The 14,134-nt window shown below is 55.6% G+C and overlaps 1 protein-coding gene across 1 annotated transcript; it reads right to left on the reverse strand.

Annotated features, from left to right (window-relative positions):
- Nucleotides 1-343: 343 nt before the first annotated feature.
- Nucleotides 344-2,231, reverse strand: LOC142819580 (putative G protein-coupled receptor 33). Its single transcript, XM_075907684.2, has one exon. It carries the CDS (start codon nt 2,223-2,225, stop codon nt 1,191-1,193), a length of 1,035 nt encoding a protein of 344 aa, XP_075763799.2. The 5' UTR covers nt 2,226-2,231; the 3' UTR covers nt 344-1,190.
- Between the last annotated feature and the right edge of the window lie 11,903 nt (nt 2,232-14,134).

Below are 14,134 nucleotides of genomic sequence, written 5' to 3' on the forward strand. Positions count from 1 at the left end.
GTATTTGAGGGCTTCAATATCTGAGACATAGGTGAGAGGATTATTCTAAGAGGGGTGGGCGAGATTCTGTGGCCTGCACTGTGCAGGGGGTCAGACTAGATGATCATAATGGTCCCTTCTGACCTTAAAGTCTATGAGTCTATGAGTCTATGAGTTCTTCAATGTAAATAGGGCTTCTTCGAAAGAGAGCATCCAGACTCACTGGATGCTTTCTTTCGAAAAAGCAAGCCGCTTTTTCGAAAGTTCAACGTGCAGTCTAGACGCTCTCTTTCGAAAGAGGCTTGCAGTCTAGACATAGCCTCTGAGTGAAACTGATTGTTCCTTCCTAAGGAATTTTGTCCAACATGTGGTTGCTGAGAATGCTTGAGGGGCTCTCCCAGGTCAGATCCAATTGGGTTTCAAGCTGTTGTCACACCTAGAATTAAAGAGGTTCAAGAGTAAGTAGCCAGATACCTAGAACTCGAGTGGAGCTACTGTGTGCGTGTGTGTATGTGATATAAACACACACCCGGATTAAAAAAAACCAATAGTCCCCCATGAGTTCTAGACATTGGAGAGGTTCTTGAACATCTTGATTCCTAGGTCTGACAAGTTGATTTTTTTTCAAGGCAAGTTAGTCCCATGTGTTCTAGGAAATCATCTGGAAACTAGTTTGCTCTAGACCACAGGGGGCTGTTTAGGTTTCCAGATCTTGACAGAACTAGAAACCAGTTTTGTTCATTCCCTCAGAGGAACCTGGCATTGGCCACTGTGGGCAGACAGGACACTGGGCTATATGGACCTTTGGTCTGACCCAGTCTGGTTGTTCTTATGTTCCTATAGTCCCCTCGTCTGCCCTGCAGGAAAATGTCCCTGAATTAGTGCCTGGTTGAACTTGAGCAGATCCCAGAGGAGAAAACCCAGAGGTGTCTTAACAATTGCTGATGGCAAAGAAACCAGCTGAGGAGTCTGGAGAGGGCTACTGAATCTGTTGCCACTGAGGACCCACTGAGATTGAAAAAAAATGGTGACACCTAGAACCCACGAGAAATCTAGAACTCCTCACGGGAGATTGCCATGAATCTAGAATCCAGGGACAGTGCTGTGTTTACAAATGGTCAGATACCTAGAACCCATCAGATTTTAGAACCACCAAGGAACGAGGTACAAATGGGAAGCCATGTGCTCACATATTCTTAGGTCAGGTTCTGTTACGTGTTCTCGAATTCTGACCCATGTCTTACACTAGACTCGGGGGCAGTGCTGCCGAATTCGTCAACAAATGCTGCCTTGACCAGGGTGAGAAGAGACGTCCTAAAGACCAGCCAGAACTTCTCCCCCACAAACAAGTAGAGGATGGGGGTGAAACAGGCGTTGAAGCAGGTTGTAAAGGTGTAAATGACCAAGAGGGCACCTGATACCGACTCTGGCAACTTTTGTGTGTAGAGATTCAAACCCTGGTAGAGGTGGTAGGGCAGCCAACCGAGGAAGAAGGAAACCACCGCGGCCACCATGACTTTGAAGGGCTTCCTAGCCCACGCCAGCCTCTTCTCCTTCATCTTCAACCCCACCCAGCCGTAGCATCCCGCAATGATGCAGAAGGGCAGCAGGAAGCCCAGCAGGAACCGGATCACGAACGTGGTCAGATGGATCCGTCTCCCTGGCTCCTGCTCCTCGTCTTTGTTCCAGTCCCTGGAGAGGGCATAGTTGCTGGTACAGATGATTCTGTCCCCATCCACCACGCGGGTCTCCCGGAAAGCCAGGTAGGGAGCACTGAGAGCAAAGGAGACCAGCCACACGCCCACAGCCAGCTTCCTGGCCCAGCGCACGGTGCGGTGATGCCGGTACCAGACAGGGTGGCAGGTGAGGGTGTAGCGGTCCAGGCTGATGAGGGTGAGCAGGAAGACGGAGGAGAACATGGCTAGGGAGACGCAGGTGTTGAGGAGTTTGCACATGGCCGTGCCGAAGACCCAGTGAAAACCCAGAAGGACGTAGATGACGAAGAAGGGGATCAGCAGGGTGAAGAGGAAGTAGCAGGAGACCAGGTGGAGGAACCAGAGCGTGGTCACCGTCCTCCTCATCTTCCACCCTAGCACCCACAGGTACAGCCCGTTCCCCACTGCACCCACCAGGAGGGTAATGAGGAGTAACCCGACTGTTGCCAGGTGAGCGGGGCTCACAGCTGCTTGTCGCTGGCTGGAATTTGGCTCTGTGGTTGGTGGGAAGGTGATGTTGCCTTGTTCCATGGTGCCCTGGGGGGAAACGGAGGCAGAGCTGGAAGTGAGGGCAAAGGAGGGGAACGGAAGAGTGGAAGAGGAGAGAAGAGAAATAGCAGAAGGTGTTTAGCCCAAGACCTTTATGGGTACCCTCGGCTTCTCCAGAACATCCAGGCTGGATATGATGGGCAACTGGGCTACAGCCGGTGGAACTCACTGCTGCAAGATGGAGCCCTGGGCAGTGGAGGAGGGAAAGAAGATAGGTGCAGGAGGAGCAGAGAAGGAGAAAGTCTAGTTGATCACACACAGCCCTGTGCTGAGAATACAACATGGCTGTGAGCTGGAGGACAGGCTGGCTCAGAGGGGTGGGGATGGATTATGGGGCCTTTCCCCACTAGGAGGCGCTGGCTCCACTCTGTCTCCAGGGCAGGGCCGGGCTGGCTCAGGAGGGTGGGATCGGTGTTGCTGACTCCCAGGGTGTAGAAGCTGGTGCCAGTGGAACTCTCTGCTACCAGATGGAACAAGCTGTCCCTCCCCCGCACTGTCTGCTGGGCTCATCTGCCTGTCGCTGTTACATCCTGACTCGTGAGAAGTGCAGGGTCCTTCTCACCCTCATTTCAACACAGGAAACCTCAGTCCACTGAGTCGCTTCTGTGCTCCACAGCCGTGCTGCCAGCCCTGCTCCAGCACCTCCGGGCTAGTGCCTCAGCCAGGGCCTTGGGAGCACGGTGCCTCCATGGGAGCCAGCACCCTTGGGTGTGTCCTGAGCTCTCGGCGAGGGGAAGGGGTCAGAAGTGCTTGGCTGTGGGGGGAAGTGAGGTGTGCTGCCTTAGAGCAGTGGCTCTCTGCTAGGGACACGTACCCCAAGGGCGCACAGAGCCCTCCCGGGGGTACCCCAGCTCATCGGGAGATTTGCCTAGTTTGACAACAGGCGCCATAAAAAGCCCTGGTGAAGTCAGTCCCTGCTAAGCTTTCCTACAGGGACTTGTTCCCACTGCTCCGTGCTCTGCCCCCCAGATGGTAAGTATCAGAGTTCTCAGCCAATGGGAAAACGGGAAGGGCAGCTGACAGTAACAGAGGGCTGTGACATCGTGTGTGTTGTGTCGGATTGTGGAAGCAGGTCCTTTCCCAGTGAGGTGAAACATGGGGGTGGGCAAGGGAAATCAGCAGTCGGGGAAGTGAGTCCCACAAGCGAACCCTATTAGTACCCAGTGGCAGGGAGTTCCATGGGCTAACCCCCTTCTACTCAGTGGCAGGAGTCCCACAGGCTAACCCACTGGTACCCAGTGGCAGAGAGTCTCACTGGTTTGCCTTTGCAATGGCAAATGTCTGTGGTATCTAGGGGACCTGAGCTAGGAAATTCCCTTTCAGATCCAGCATAGGGCCCCCTCCTATCGTCTCGACTCACCTGAGTGGTGGATGGTGGAAATATGGAGCCAGCTCAGACAGGGGCTTGGATGGCTTGTGCTTCCCGGCAAAGGAGCATCCGTGTGTCTGTCCCCTCAATGTCAAACCCTGCCAGTGTGGTGAGTTCACTCGCCGTCGCTCTGTGACTTCTGCACGCTCCACCCCCACAGCCACGCTCCACCCCATCAGAGGTGGGGAATCAACCCAGGCGTCTTGGTCCCCAGCCCTGCTACTACAGCACTTTACAGACCTTACCTCCTATCGCCATTGAGTTTCCCTGTGCTATCCAGTGGCAGACAGACCCTCAGGCTGAGCCGTCTGTTATCCTGTGGCAGGCAGTCCCGCAGGGTAACCCCTGTGCTATCCAGTGGCAGTTCAGTTTGGCAGGCTGACCCCTCTGCAATCCAGTGGCAGTTCAGTTTGGCAGGCTGACCTCTCTGCTATCCAGTGGCAGTTCAGTTTGGCAGGCTGACCCCTCTGCTATCCAGTGGCAGACAGACCCTCAGGCTGAGCCGTCTGTTATCCTGTGGCAGGCAGTCCCGCAGGGTAACCCCTGTGCTATCCAGTGGCAGTTCAGTTTGGCAGGCTGACCCCTCTGCTATCCAGTGGCAGTTCAGTTTGGCAGGCTGACCCCTCTGCAATCCAGTGGCAGTTCAGTTTGGCAGGCTGACCTCTCTGCTATCCAGTGGCAGTTCAGTTTGGCAGGCTGACCCTTCTGCTATCCAGTGGCAGGCAGTCCCGCAGGGTAACCCTTTGCTATCCAGTGGCAGGCAGTTCCGCAGGGTAACCCCTCTGCTATCCAGTGGCAGGCAGTCCTGAAGGCTGACTTCTCTGCTATCCAGTGGCAGGCAGTCCCACAAGCTACAGGTGCTGGCTCCCAGACACTCTAATACAGCAGACGTGGGGCTAGGAGCTTAGCTGTTGAGAGGTGCCCCTGCAAGGAGGAAGGGCCTGAATTTTGCACCCTTTCGTGACACAGGCTGCACTTCAACCAGAATACCACAGGCCTGCGAGCTCATTAGAAAAACTCAGTCACAACCAATGCATTAGTGGGCTGGGGGCGGGGTGTCTAGTGGTTAGAGCAAGGGGACTGCTGGGTTCTGGCAAGAGCTGGCTGAGCTGTGGCAAAGCCAGCAGGGAGCTATTTCAAGAGCTGGCAGGAACAAGGGTGCAATAGCAGAATACCTGTAAGAAATGTGACGTTACTTTTGCCGCTGGGGTAGGGTCTAGTGGTTAGAGCAGGTGATCAATAGCTGTGAGGGCTCATGTGTTATCTACATGTGGTGGGAACCTCTCGGGGTGAGAGACTGAGAGGGGAAGCCGTAACTTTCATAAAAAAACCACAAGCAGTCTGGTAGCCCCTCAGAATACCTCAAGCTAACCCCAATTCTACCCAGTGGCAGGGAGCCCCACAGGCTAGCCCCACTGGTACCTTTGGCAGGGAGTCTCACAGGATAACCCCACTGGTACCCGGTGGCAGGGAGTCTCGCTGCTTTGCCTTTGGAACAGCAAATCCTTGTGGTGTCGAAGGACCCTGAGCGAGGAAATTCCCCTTCAGATGCAGCGTCGGGCTCTCTGCCCATCGTCTCGACTCGCCTGGGTGGTGGATGGTGGAAATATGGAGCCTGCTCAGACAGGGGCTTGGATGGCTTGTGCTTCCCGGCAAAGCGCCGTCCGTGTGTCTGTTCTCTCAACGTCAAGCCCTGCCAGTGTGGTGAGTTCACTCGCCGTAGCTCTGTGACTCTTACATGCTCCACCCCCAGCCCCATGCTTCACCCAAGCGTCCAGGCCCCCAACCCCACTATTACAGCACATTAGAAACCCTACCTCCAATCTCCACTGAGTGCCCCTCTGCTATCAAGTGGCAGGTAGTTCCACAGGCTGACCCCTCTGCTATCCAGTAGCAGGCAATTCCACAGGCTGACCTCTGTGGTATCCAGTAGCAGGCAATTCCGCAGGCTGACCTCTGTGGTATTCAGTGGCAGGCAATCCTGGAGGCTGACCCCTCTGCTATCCAGTGGCAGGCATCTGTGCTGTCCAGTGGCTGTCTGGAGATGAGGACGGGCCTGCAGTCAAGGCCTGTGAGAGTGAGGGAGGCTCTAGGCTGTAGACCACACACGTGCAACCCTGCCCCTTCCTGATGTAGATAAAGTCTCAGGCATGGCCAGCCCGCCCCAGGGTGTTTGTTCTACAGGGTCCCTCTGCCCAGCTGAGACATGGACACCCCCAGTAAGAACCCGCCACAGTCTCCCCCACCGCTGCATACGAGGGACCAAGCTTGAATTCTGAGGGGCGTGGAGTATAGTGGTTAGAGCAGAGCGTGTGTGTGTGTGTGTGTGTGTGTGTGTGTGTGTGTGTGTGTGTGTTTCTGCTCTCAGTTCTGGGAGGGAGAAGGGGCTCACAGGATTACAGTGGGGGCTGGGAGCCAGGGGTCCTGGTTCTATCCAGTGTGGGGCTGTGGCGGGATAGGTTGTGTAGGGGAGACAATGAAACGCTGCATCTCTCACTGCTGTGGCTCTGGCTCCACACGTCTCCCTCCCCCTCTCCCCTCTTCTGTGTCCTCCAATCCCCTTTGTGTTCTTCCTGCTCCCCCTTACGGTACCGCGACCCCTCCCTGCCCCTCTCCCTTCCCAGCCAACCCAGACCCCTCATGCCCCCCCACCCCTCAGTCCCAGCCGCCCCGGCAGCCAAGGGAGCACCTGCAGTGGGTGGGAAGGGAGACAAGTGGCGAGCCCGTCACCACCTGCCCCGTCCTCCTCCTCAGCCTTTCCTGCCTGGCCAGCTCCACCCGCCGCTGCCCGTCTGCTCCTGGCCTCACCGCACTGAGGCCCAGGCTGGGACGCTGGACCTGGCATGTGGCTCGTCTTCTTCTCCTCATTCCTCCCTCTCCGGGTCTCTAGCAGGCTCTGAGATGGGGGTGGAGGGGCCAGGATCACCTGCAGCAAGAGTTACACCCTCTGGGGGAGGGCCGGAGTCAAGACCATGGAATCGTAGGACTGGGAGGGACCTGGAGAGGCCACAGGGCCAGTCCCTGCACCCATGGCAGGACCAAGCGCCGTCTAGACCATTCCTGGCAGGTGTCTGTCCAGCCTGCGCTTAACTATCTCCAGGGATGGAGATTCCACAACCTCCCCAGGCAATTTATTCCCGTGTTTCACTAAACCTCCCTGGCTGCAGTTTAAGCCCATTGCTGCTTGTCCGGTCCTCAGAGGCCAAGGGGAACAATTTTTCTGCCTCCTCCCTGTGACTCCCTTGTAGATACTTGAAAGCTGCTCTCGTGTCCCCTCTCCGTCTGCTCCTTCCCAGACTAACGGAGCCCAGTTCGTTCAGTCGCCCTCCCAGGCCGGGTTTTCTCGCCCTTTCCTCGTTTGTGCTGCTCCTCTCTGAACTTTCCCCAGTTTGGTCCCGTCTGTTCTGAAATGAGGCTCCCAGAGCTGGACGCGGTCGGGCAGGAGGAACAGTCGCTGCTCGTGCCTTGCTCACAACGCGCCTGCGACCGCACCCCAGAGCGGGGTTGGTTCTTCACGCAGCCGTGTCACCCTGTTACCGGGGTGACGCGCGAAGGCGGCGCTGGGGGCACGGGACCCTCCGAATGCCGTGGGTGGGAGGAACCAGGGTCCAGCGCCCCTGGCCAGCTTGGGAGACCAGCAGGGGCCTGGCGCCCAGAGCAGGGGTCGGCCCCCTCCACGGGCAGTGGTGGGGGGGAGCAGAGCAATGCTACGGCCCTCCCTTGACCAGAACAATGTCTGCAGTGCTGGGCCTCGTTCCAGCCTTGTCCAAGGTATGGATCTCTAACACACCGCCCTCGGTCTCCCTTGAGCTGGGCACACCCGTATGTGCGCACACAGGCCAGGCCAGAAAGGGTGGGGAAAATCAGGAGAGCTGCCCAAGTCTGCAGAACTTGCACAGGGCAGCAAGACCAGGCCAAAAAGAGCAGAGACAATCTGATACTAGGACGTCCTATTTTTTTGATAAGAGAAAAATTCCAGAGACAGCCAGAAAAAGTCTGAATGAAACGCTCTTGCAGTGTTTTACTATTGGAAAATGTAGCCTAGCTCTTGACATAATCGGTATTTTACGGAAAATGTAGTTGATTGGTAGATATGACTAGAATGACCAATTCTCGCTTCGCTGTTAATGTGGGGTAGAAGATCTAATCGGTGAGAGGGATTGAGTAAGGTGTCCCCGCTACCTTACTCATTGCGACAAGACGGTGAACCTGTTCCTACTGCCTGATGCATTGTGGATGCCTCTGTGCGTGGGGAAAGAAAGAGACCACGACCTCCTGTCTGACAATGGTAAGAGTAACAGCATTGGAACTGTGTGTGGGTGGGTGTGTTTGTGTGTGATTCAAAAGAATAAGTATCTGTATATTCATATTCTTATAACTGAGTAGCTTGGGTATTGTCCTAGGTAATTATGCTGTCTGTGCTATCTGATGTATTGAAATAGATCTGTGTAACTTTGCATTGCTTTTCTTTACTATTCTGTGCACAATAAAGTTAATAAGAGTTCATCTGAGGTGTTTTTACTGGCTCCTCTCGTATCTAAAAACCTAACCACACAACACCGGTGGAACTCACTGCTGCAAGATGGAGCCCTGGGCAGTGGAGGAGGGAAAGAAGATAGGTGCAGGGGGAGTAGAGAAGGAGAAAGTCTAGTTGATCAAACAGAGCTCTATGCTAAGAACATAACATGGCTGTGAGCTGGAGGACAGGCTGGCTCGGACTGGTGGGGAATGGAATATGGGGCCTTTCCCCACTAGGAGGCGCTGGCTCCACTCTGTCTCCAGGGCAGGGCCGGGCCGGCTCAGGAGGGTGGGATCGGTGTTGCTGACTCCCAGGGTGTAGAAGCTGGTGCCAGTGGAACTCTCTGTTACGAGATGGAAGAAGTTGTTCCTCCCCCTGCTGTGCTCATCTGCCTGTCGCTGTTACATCCTGATTCATGAGACGTGCAGAGTCCGTCTCACCCTCATTTCAACACAGGAAACCTCTGTCCACTGAGTCGCTTCTGTGCTCCACAGCCGTGCTGCCAGCCCTTCTCCAGCACCTCCGGGCTAGTGCCTCAGCCAGGGCCTTGGGAACACGGTGCCTCCATAGGAGCCAGCACCCGTGGGTGTGTCCTGAGCTCTCGGCGAGGGGAAGGGGTCAGAAGTGCTTGGCTGTGGGGGGAAGTGAGGTGTGCTGCCGTAGAGCAGTGGCTCTCTGCTAGGGACACATACCCCAGGGGCGCACAGAGCCCTCCTGGGGGTACGTCAGCTCATCGGGAGATTTGCCTAGTTTGACAACAGGCACCATAAAGAGCCCTGGTGACGTCAGTCCCTGCTAATCTTTCCTACAGGGACTTGTTCCCACTGCTCTGTGCTCTGACCCCGGACGGTGAGTATCAGGGTTCTCAGCCCGTCGATATATAAGTGTCTGAGAAAACAGGAGGGCAGCCGTCAGTGGCACCGTGCTGTGCACTGTGTGCGTTGTGTCGGTTGTGTAAGCAGGTCCTTTCTGTGTGAGATAAAACATGAGGGTGGGCCAGGCAAATCAGCAGTAGGGGAAGGTTGAGAGTCACTGGGTAGAGCTTAATTGGGGAACAGCTCAGGGCTTAACATCAAATAAGAGAGACAAATTCACCCACATCACAGACCTCCCCTACTAACTTCACTGAGTGCCCCTCACAGGCTAACCTCACTCTTAATCAGTGTCAGGCAGTCCTGCAGGCTATCCCCACTGCCACCTAGGGGCAGGGAGTTCCACAGGCTAACCCCTCTGTTATCCAGTATAAGGCAGTGCTACAGGCTAACTCCACTTTTACCCAGTGGCAGGGAGTCCCGCAGGCTAACCCACTGGTACCCAGCGGCAGGGAGTCCCGCAGGCTAACCCACTGGTACCCAGCGGCAGGGAGTCCCGCAGGCTAACCCACTGGTACCTAGTGGCAGGGAGTCCCGCAGGCTAACCCACTGGTACCCAGCGGCAGGGAGTCCCGCAGGCTAACCCCACTGGTACCTGGTGGTGGAGAGGCTCACTGGTTTGCCTTTGCAATAGCAAATGTCTGTGGTGTCTAAGGAGCCTGAGCTAAGAAATTCCCCTTCAGATGCAGCGTCGGGCTCTCTGCCCATCGTCTCGACTCACCTGGGTGGCGGATGGTGGAAATATGGACCTAGCACAGACAGAGTCTTGGATGGCTTGTGCTTCCCGGCAAAGCGTTGTCCGTGTGTCTGTCCCCTCACTGCCAAACCCTGTCTGTTTGGTGAGTTCACTCACCGTAGCTTTGCTATTTCTACACGCTGCACTCCCACCTGCTCTCTGAGAGCCACAAGCTGCAAACCATAAACAGAAATGATTATTGGACACTGTCGTAGCAAAGAACCCACCACAGCAGCAGGCACTGGCTTAGGGCCAGCCCCTGCTCCCCTCCCAGAGGCGGGGAGAGAACCCAGGTGCCCTGGCTCCGAGCCCCACTAATACAGTAGATGTGGGACAATGCGCGTATCTATTGGGAGGTGCCCCTGTGAGGAGGAAGGGCCTGTGTTTTACACCCTTCCGTGACACCCCCAAAGATAACCACAGAGATACCCCGTGAGCTCACAAGAGAAGCTGAGACACAAATGATGCTACTTCTAGCAAAGGAAGGAAGGGGGTCTGGTGGTTAGAGTAGGGGCAAGGGAGATCTGGGAGCCAGGGCTGCTGGGTTCTGTCCGCAGCTTCAGGAAGATGGGGTCTAGTGGTTAGAGCGGGTGAGCAATAGCAGTGAGAGCTCTTGTGTTATCTACATGCAGTGGGAAGTTTTCAGCCTGAGACCGCACACGTGCAATCCTGCCCCTTCCTGTTCTAGATAAAGCCTTAGGCGCGTCCTTCCAGAGTTGTTTGTTCTACAGGCTCCATCCTCCAAGCCTGGAGACTCCCTCGTCTGCATCTTTGGGGGGAGAGCTAAGCTGCCTGCCACCGCTCTGCTCCAGGTGGCTTTCCTTGATCATCCTGGCAGTGAAGTACCTGAGCCCGGGGGAAGCAAGGCAGAGAAGGTGAGCGGCCGGCACTGGAGCTGGCCGGAAAGTGCCGGGAGGGAGAGAGCACTGGGAACAGGGCAGCCCAACGGTCCCTGCTCTGAAACCTGATGGGTTAAATAAATAAATAAATAAATAATATATTTATATAATGAATCCCGAGTCTTGCTTAGCTAGACCGTAACCAATTATTTTAGTATAATTTTACTAACCAATCATAACAAAATTCTCTAACCAATCATACCCCACCACCTTAATTGATTTACACCTAGCAAAATTAATTATCCAGCAGACGGGAACAGTTACAAACCAGCCAGAGATCACACAGTCAAACAATAGGGAATTGTAATGACAATGATCATAGAATGAGGATTCCACAACATTCTCTATGGAGAAGCAGTTTCTTGCCAGACCGAATGGTGTGACTTGTTTTCTTTACCCATCTTGAGATCTGTTTCTTTATCTGGTGACAGTGGGGGAGCCATCCGGGCAAAGTCCCCTCCTCCCAGCCTGGTGTGACACTGTGTAATACAATTTAGATGGAACTGTGAGGATGTGACTCCAGGCCTTACAGTAATGGCTGCTGCTCTTCAGTCCGGCTGCAGAAGGCGGCTTTGGTTCAGGCCAACCACAGGCCTTCCAACGTGGCTACAGAAAAGCCAGATTGTTACGAAGGTGACTCAGCCCACCAGTGGTAGAGCCAGGAATGGCTCCTGAGGCTCCTGATTGGCCGTGACTCCTTACAGAGTGTGCGCTGCCCGCAGGGACTGTCTTTCTTTGTACAGCGCCTGGCGCAGCAGAGTTTAAATTTCCCACTGGTTCTATCCTGGGAGGGGAACTGGGGCTCGTTTTAAAGCAATGACGTGTTCTTAGGCGAGGGCTCTAAGACAGGGTCCGAAGGATCATTTCTATTTATGATTCTCAGCTTTGTGATCTCAGAGGGCAAGTGGGGGTGGAGCGTGTAGAAGACAGAGATAAGGGGCATGAACTCAGTACACACAGCTGCACTGCCACTTCAGTGGGAAACAGGCTCCCTCTGAGTCTCTGTGCTGGGTCCCAGTTCACACCACCCGCTGCGGAGGTAAGTGCCCCCTTACTGGGTTTGAAGGGGAATTTCCTTGTTAAGTCCACTTAGAAGGCCCAGGAATTTGCTATTGCAAAGGCGAGCCAGTGGAACTCCCTGCCACTGGATATCTGGCTCGTTCTTGAACCTCTTGTGTTCTAAGTGTAACAGTGGCTTGAAACCCAATCAGATCTGTCCTGGGCGAGCACCTTAAGAGTTCCCAGCAGCTACATGTTTGACAAAACAGGATCCTGTGAATTCTAGATAAGTGGCTAGTTCTAGAAACTCCTGGGCTCCAAGTCGCTCCATTTCAAACATCAAACGGCAGAACTCAGAGCCTTTTAGAAACAGTCACAATGGAGTCAGTCCCCCCTTTGTTCAACCAGGCTCTCTAAGGGTGTTCCTCTGGGGAACCCCCCTAAAATAGCTGCCTGACAGATAATCCCCAAGTATTCTGGAGTATTAACTCTGTAAGGTCCTAGGGCAGGGAGCAAACAGGCCCGGCCCTCTGCCAGCGCCGTTCTGTGAGTTCTCTTCAGTTCACTTCCGAATTCTTGGGCTCTGCTCCCAGCTCGGGAAGGGGAGTGGGCCCCAGGCTTGCCAGGTGTCTGGTTTTGAACTTTTTGAGCTTTTTGTTCGGGAAACTGATTGAGAAAATAGAACTGTTTGGTATTTTCTAAGGAAGATGGGATGTCGATTGTGATGGAATGTCAAGTGTGTTAAGTATTTTTGTGGAAACCGTTTGGCATCCTTAGCGGGTCCTAAGTGTGAGCCAGGACTGTTCATTCTCCAGCCCCACACTGGGAAAGCTGAGCTTAACCAGGCTCACCTGGTTGAAGAAGCCCCGCCCCCAAGGCCCTGCTGGGCATGCTCAGACTGCAGCTGGGGTATAAAAGCCCAGAGGAGGCTCTGCCTGGGCTGTGTGCTGAGGAGGTGCTGCTGGGGCTTCTTCAAGGGCATTGCCAGAGGGATCGGCCCTGGAAGCTGTCCAGTGAGACTGGTAGGAAGGAGGCCTGAGCAGAGCTCCCGGAGGGGAACTGCCAGAGGGACGATCGGGAGGCCAGCCAGTGGGATGTCTGTGCTACAGAGGATCTGGAGGAAGGACCCTGGCCGGAGGCAGTGGAGACTGGTGGGAAGTGGTGCAGGGTGGGCTGTTGAAGTCTGTGGCTCTCAGCGGGCTGCGGTGGGATTCCCCACCGAGGGAGCAGTGGAACGTGCCCCTGCTAATAGCGCCCTGGGGGAGTAGGGAGGGCCTGGGTCCCCCCCCTCAATCCCAGAGCTGGGGGTGGGGGCAGCTCCTGTGTGCTAGAGACTCTGGCCATTAGGCTGCACTGCCCTGGTGAACGGGGTGTTGGGGTATAACCACAGTTGTGTTGTAGCAGATGCTGGGTCGGGTGTGGCCCTAGATGCCCAGGGACCTGACAACACCCCCTGGGAGACGGATGAGTGCACCTCTGACGCCTGGCCAATCGGAGCGGAGACTTTAAGGAGCCAATCAGGTGTAGCTGGGTGGGGCTGTATCAGAGGTGAGGGGAGGGGGCAGGCGTGCGGGGAGTCGGTTTAAACCCCAGCTCCCCTTGCGGATGGGCTGCTGGTTGCCCCATGCTGATGTAGAGGCAGGGGGGCAGCAACCCCTGTCAAGCTGAGAATCTGAGCTCCTGGACCAGCTGTGGGGCAGGGTGGGGATGTGCAGGAGGGGAGGGGTACAGGGAAGCTGTGGGGTGTGTGTGAGATACGTGGGGGGGGGGGAGGAGAAGGGCGATCCTGCCCTGGCTGCTCATAGAACCCAGAAGTCCCGGCTGCTCCCCCACCCTGCTCTGTCCAGCACAGCCCAGCCGGGCAGGGACCCCAAGACTCTCCCCGCCCCCCAGCATCCAACAGCAAATGCAGGATTGGTCCCTGAGGGGGAAGGGATCTCAGGGGCCGGTAGCCAGGACTCCTGAGTCCTCTCCCTGGTCCTGAGAGGGCAGTGGGGTTTAGTGGGTGGAGCAGGGCACAGGCCAGTGTGATGTTGAAAGCTCTTTCTGTTACACCGGGAGCCAGGATGCCTGCCTTTCCTGTGCCTCAGTTTCTCCAGCTGTCCAAGGTGGGAAGTGCTGGTTTCCCTGGGGGGAGAGAGCCCCAGGGGAAGCCCAGAGGCCATGGGGATGGGCTACCCAGTTCCGCTGGGCAGGGACTGGGTAAGACTCACCTGCCTGTAGCTGCTGCCAGTGGAAGAGGGTGTGGGGAGCTGCCAGCTCTGGATCGGCTGCTCGGCCGGCTGACCCTGTCTGGGGTATGTGTCTGTCGGGATGTAAGTGTGTCATAGCTCGCCCCCCTCCACCAGTCTGTCTCCCATCTATTACCACACACACACACACACACACTGTGGCGCTCAGTGAAAGCCGCATGACAAGGAACCCCTCTCGGTGTCTTCACACAACTCTGCAACCCCCGGTAGACTCGCATTGGTGGGGAAAGTGGCCCGAAGCCTCT

The sequence above is a fragment of the Pelodiscus sinensis genome, chromosome 22, assembly GCF_052426305.1.
Source record: "Pelodiscus sinensis isolate ZL-2025 chromosome 22, ASM5242630v1, whole genome shotgun sequence".
Taxonomy (NCBI): Eukaryota; Metazoa; Chordata; order Testudines; family Trionychidae; genus Pelodiscus; species Pelodiscus sinensis.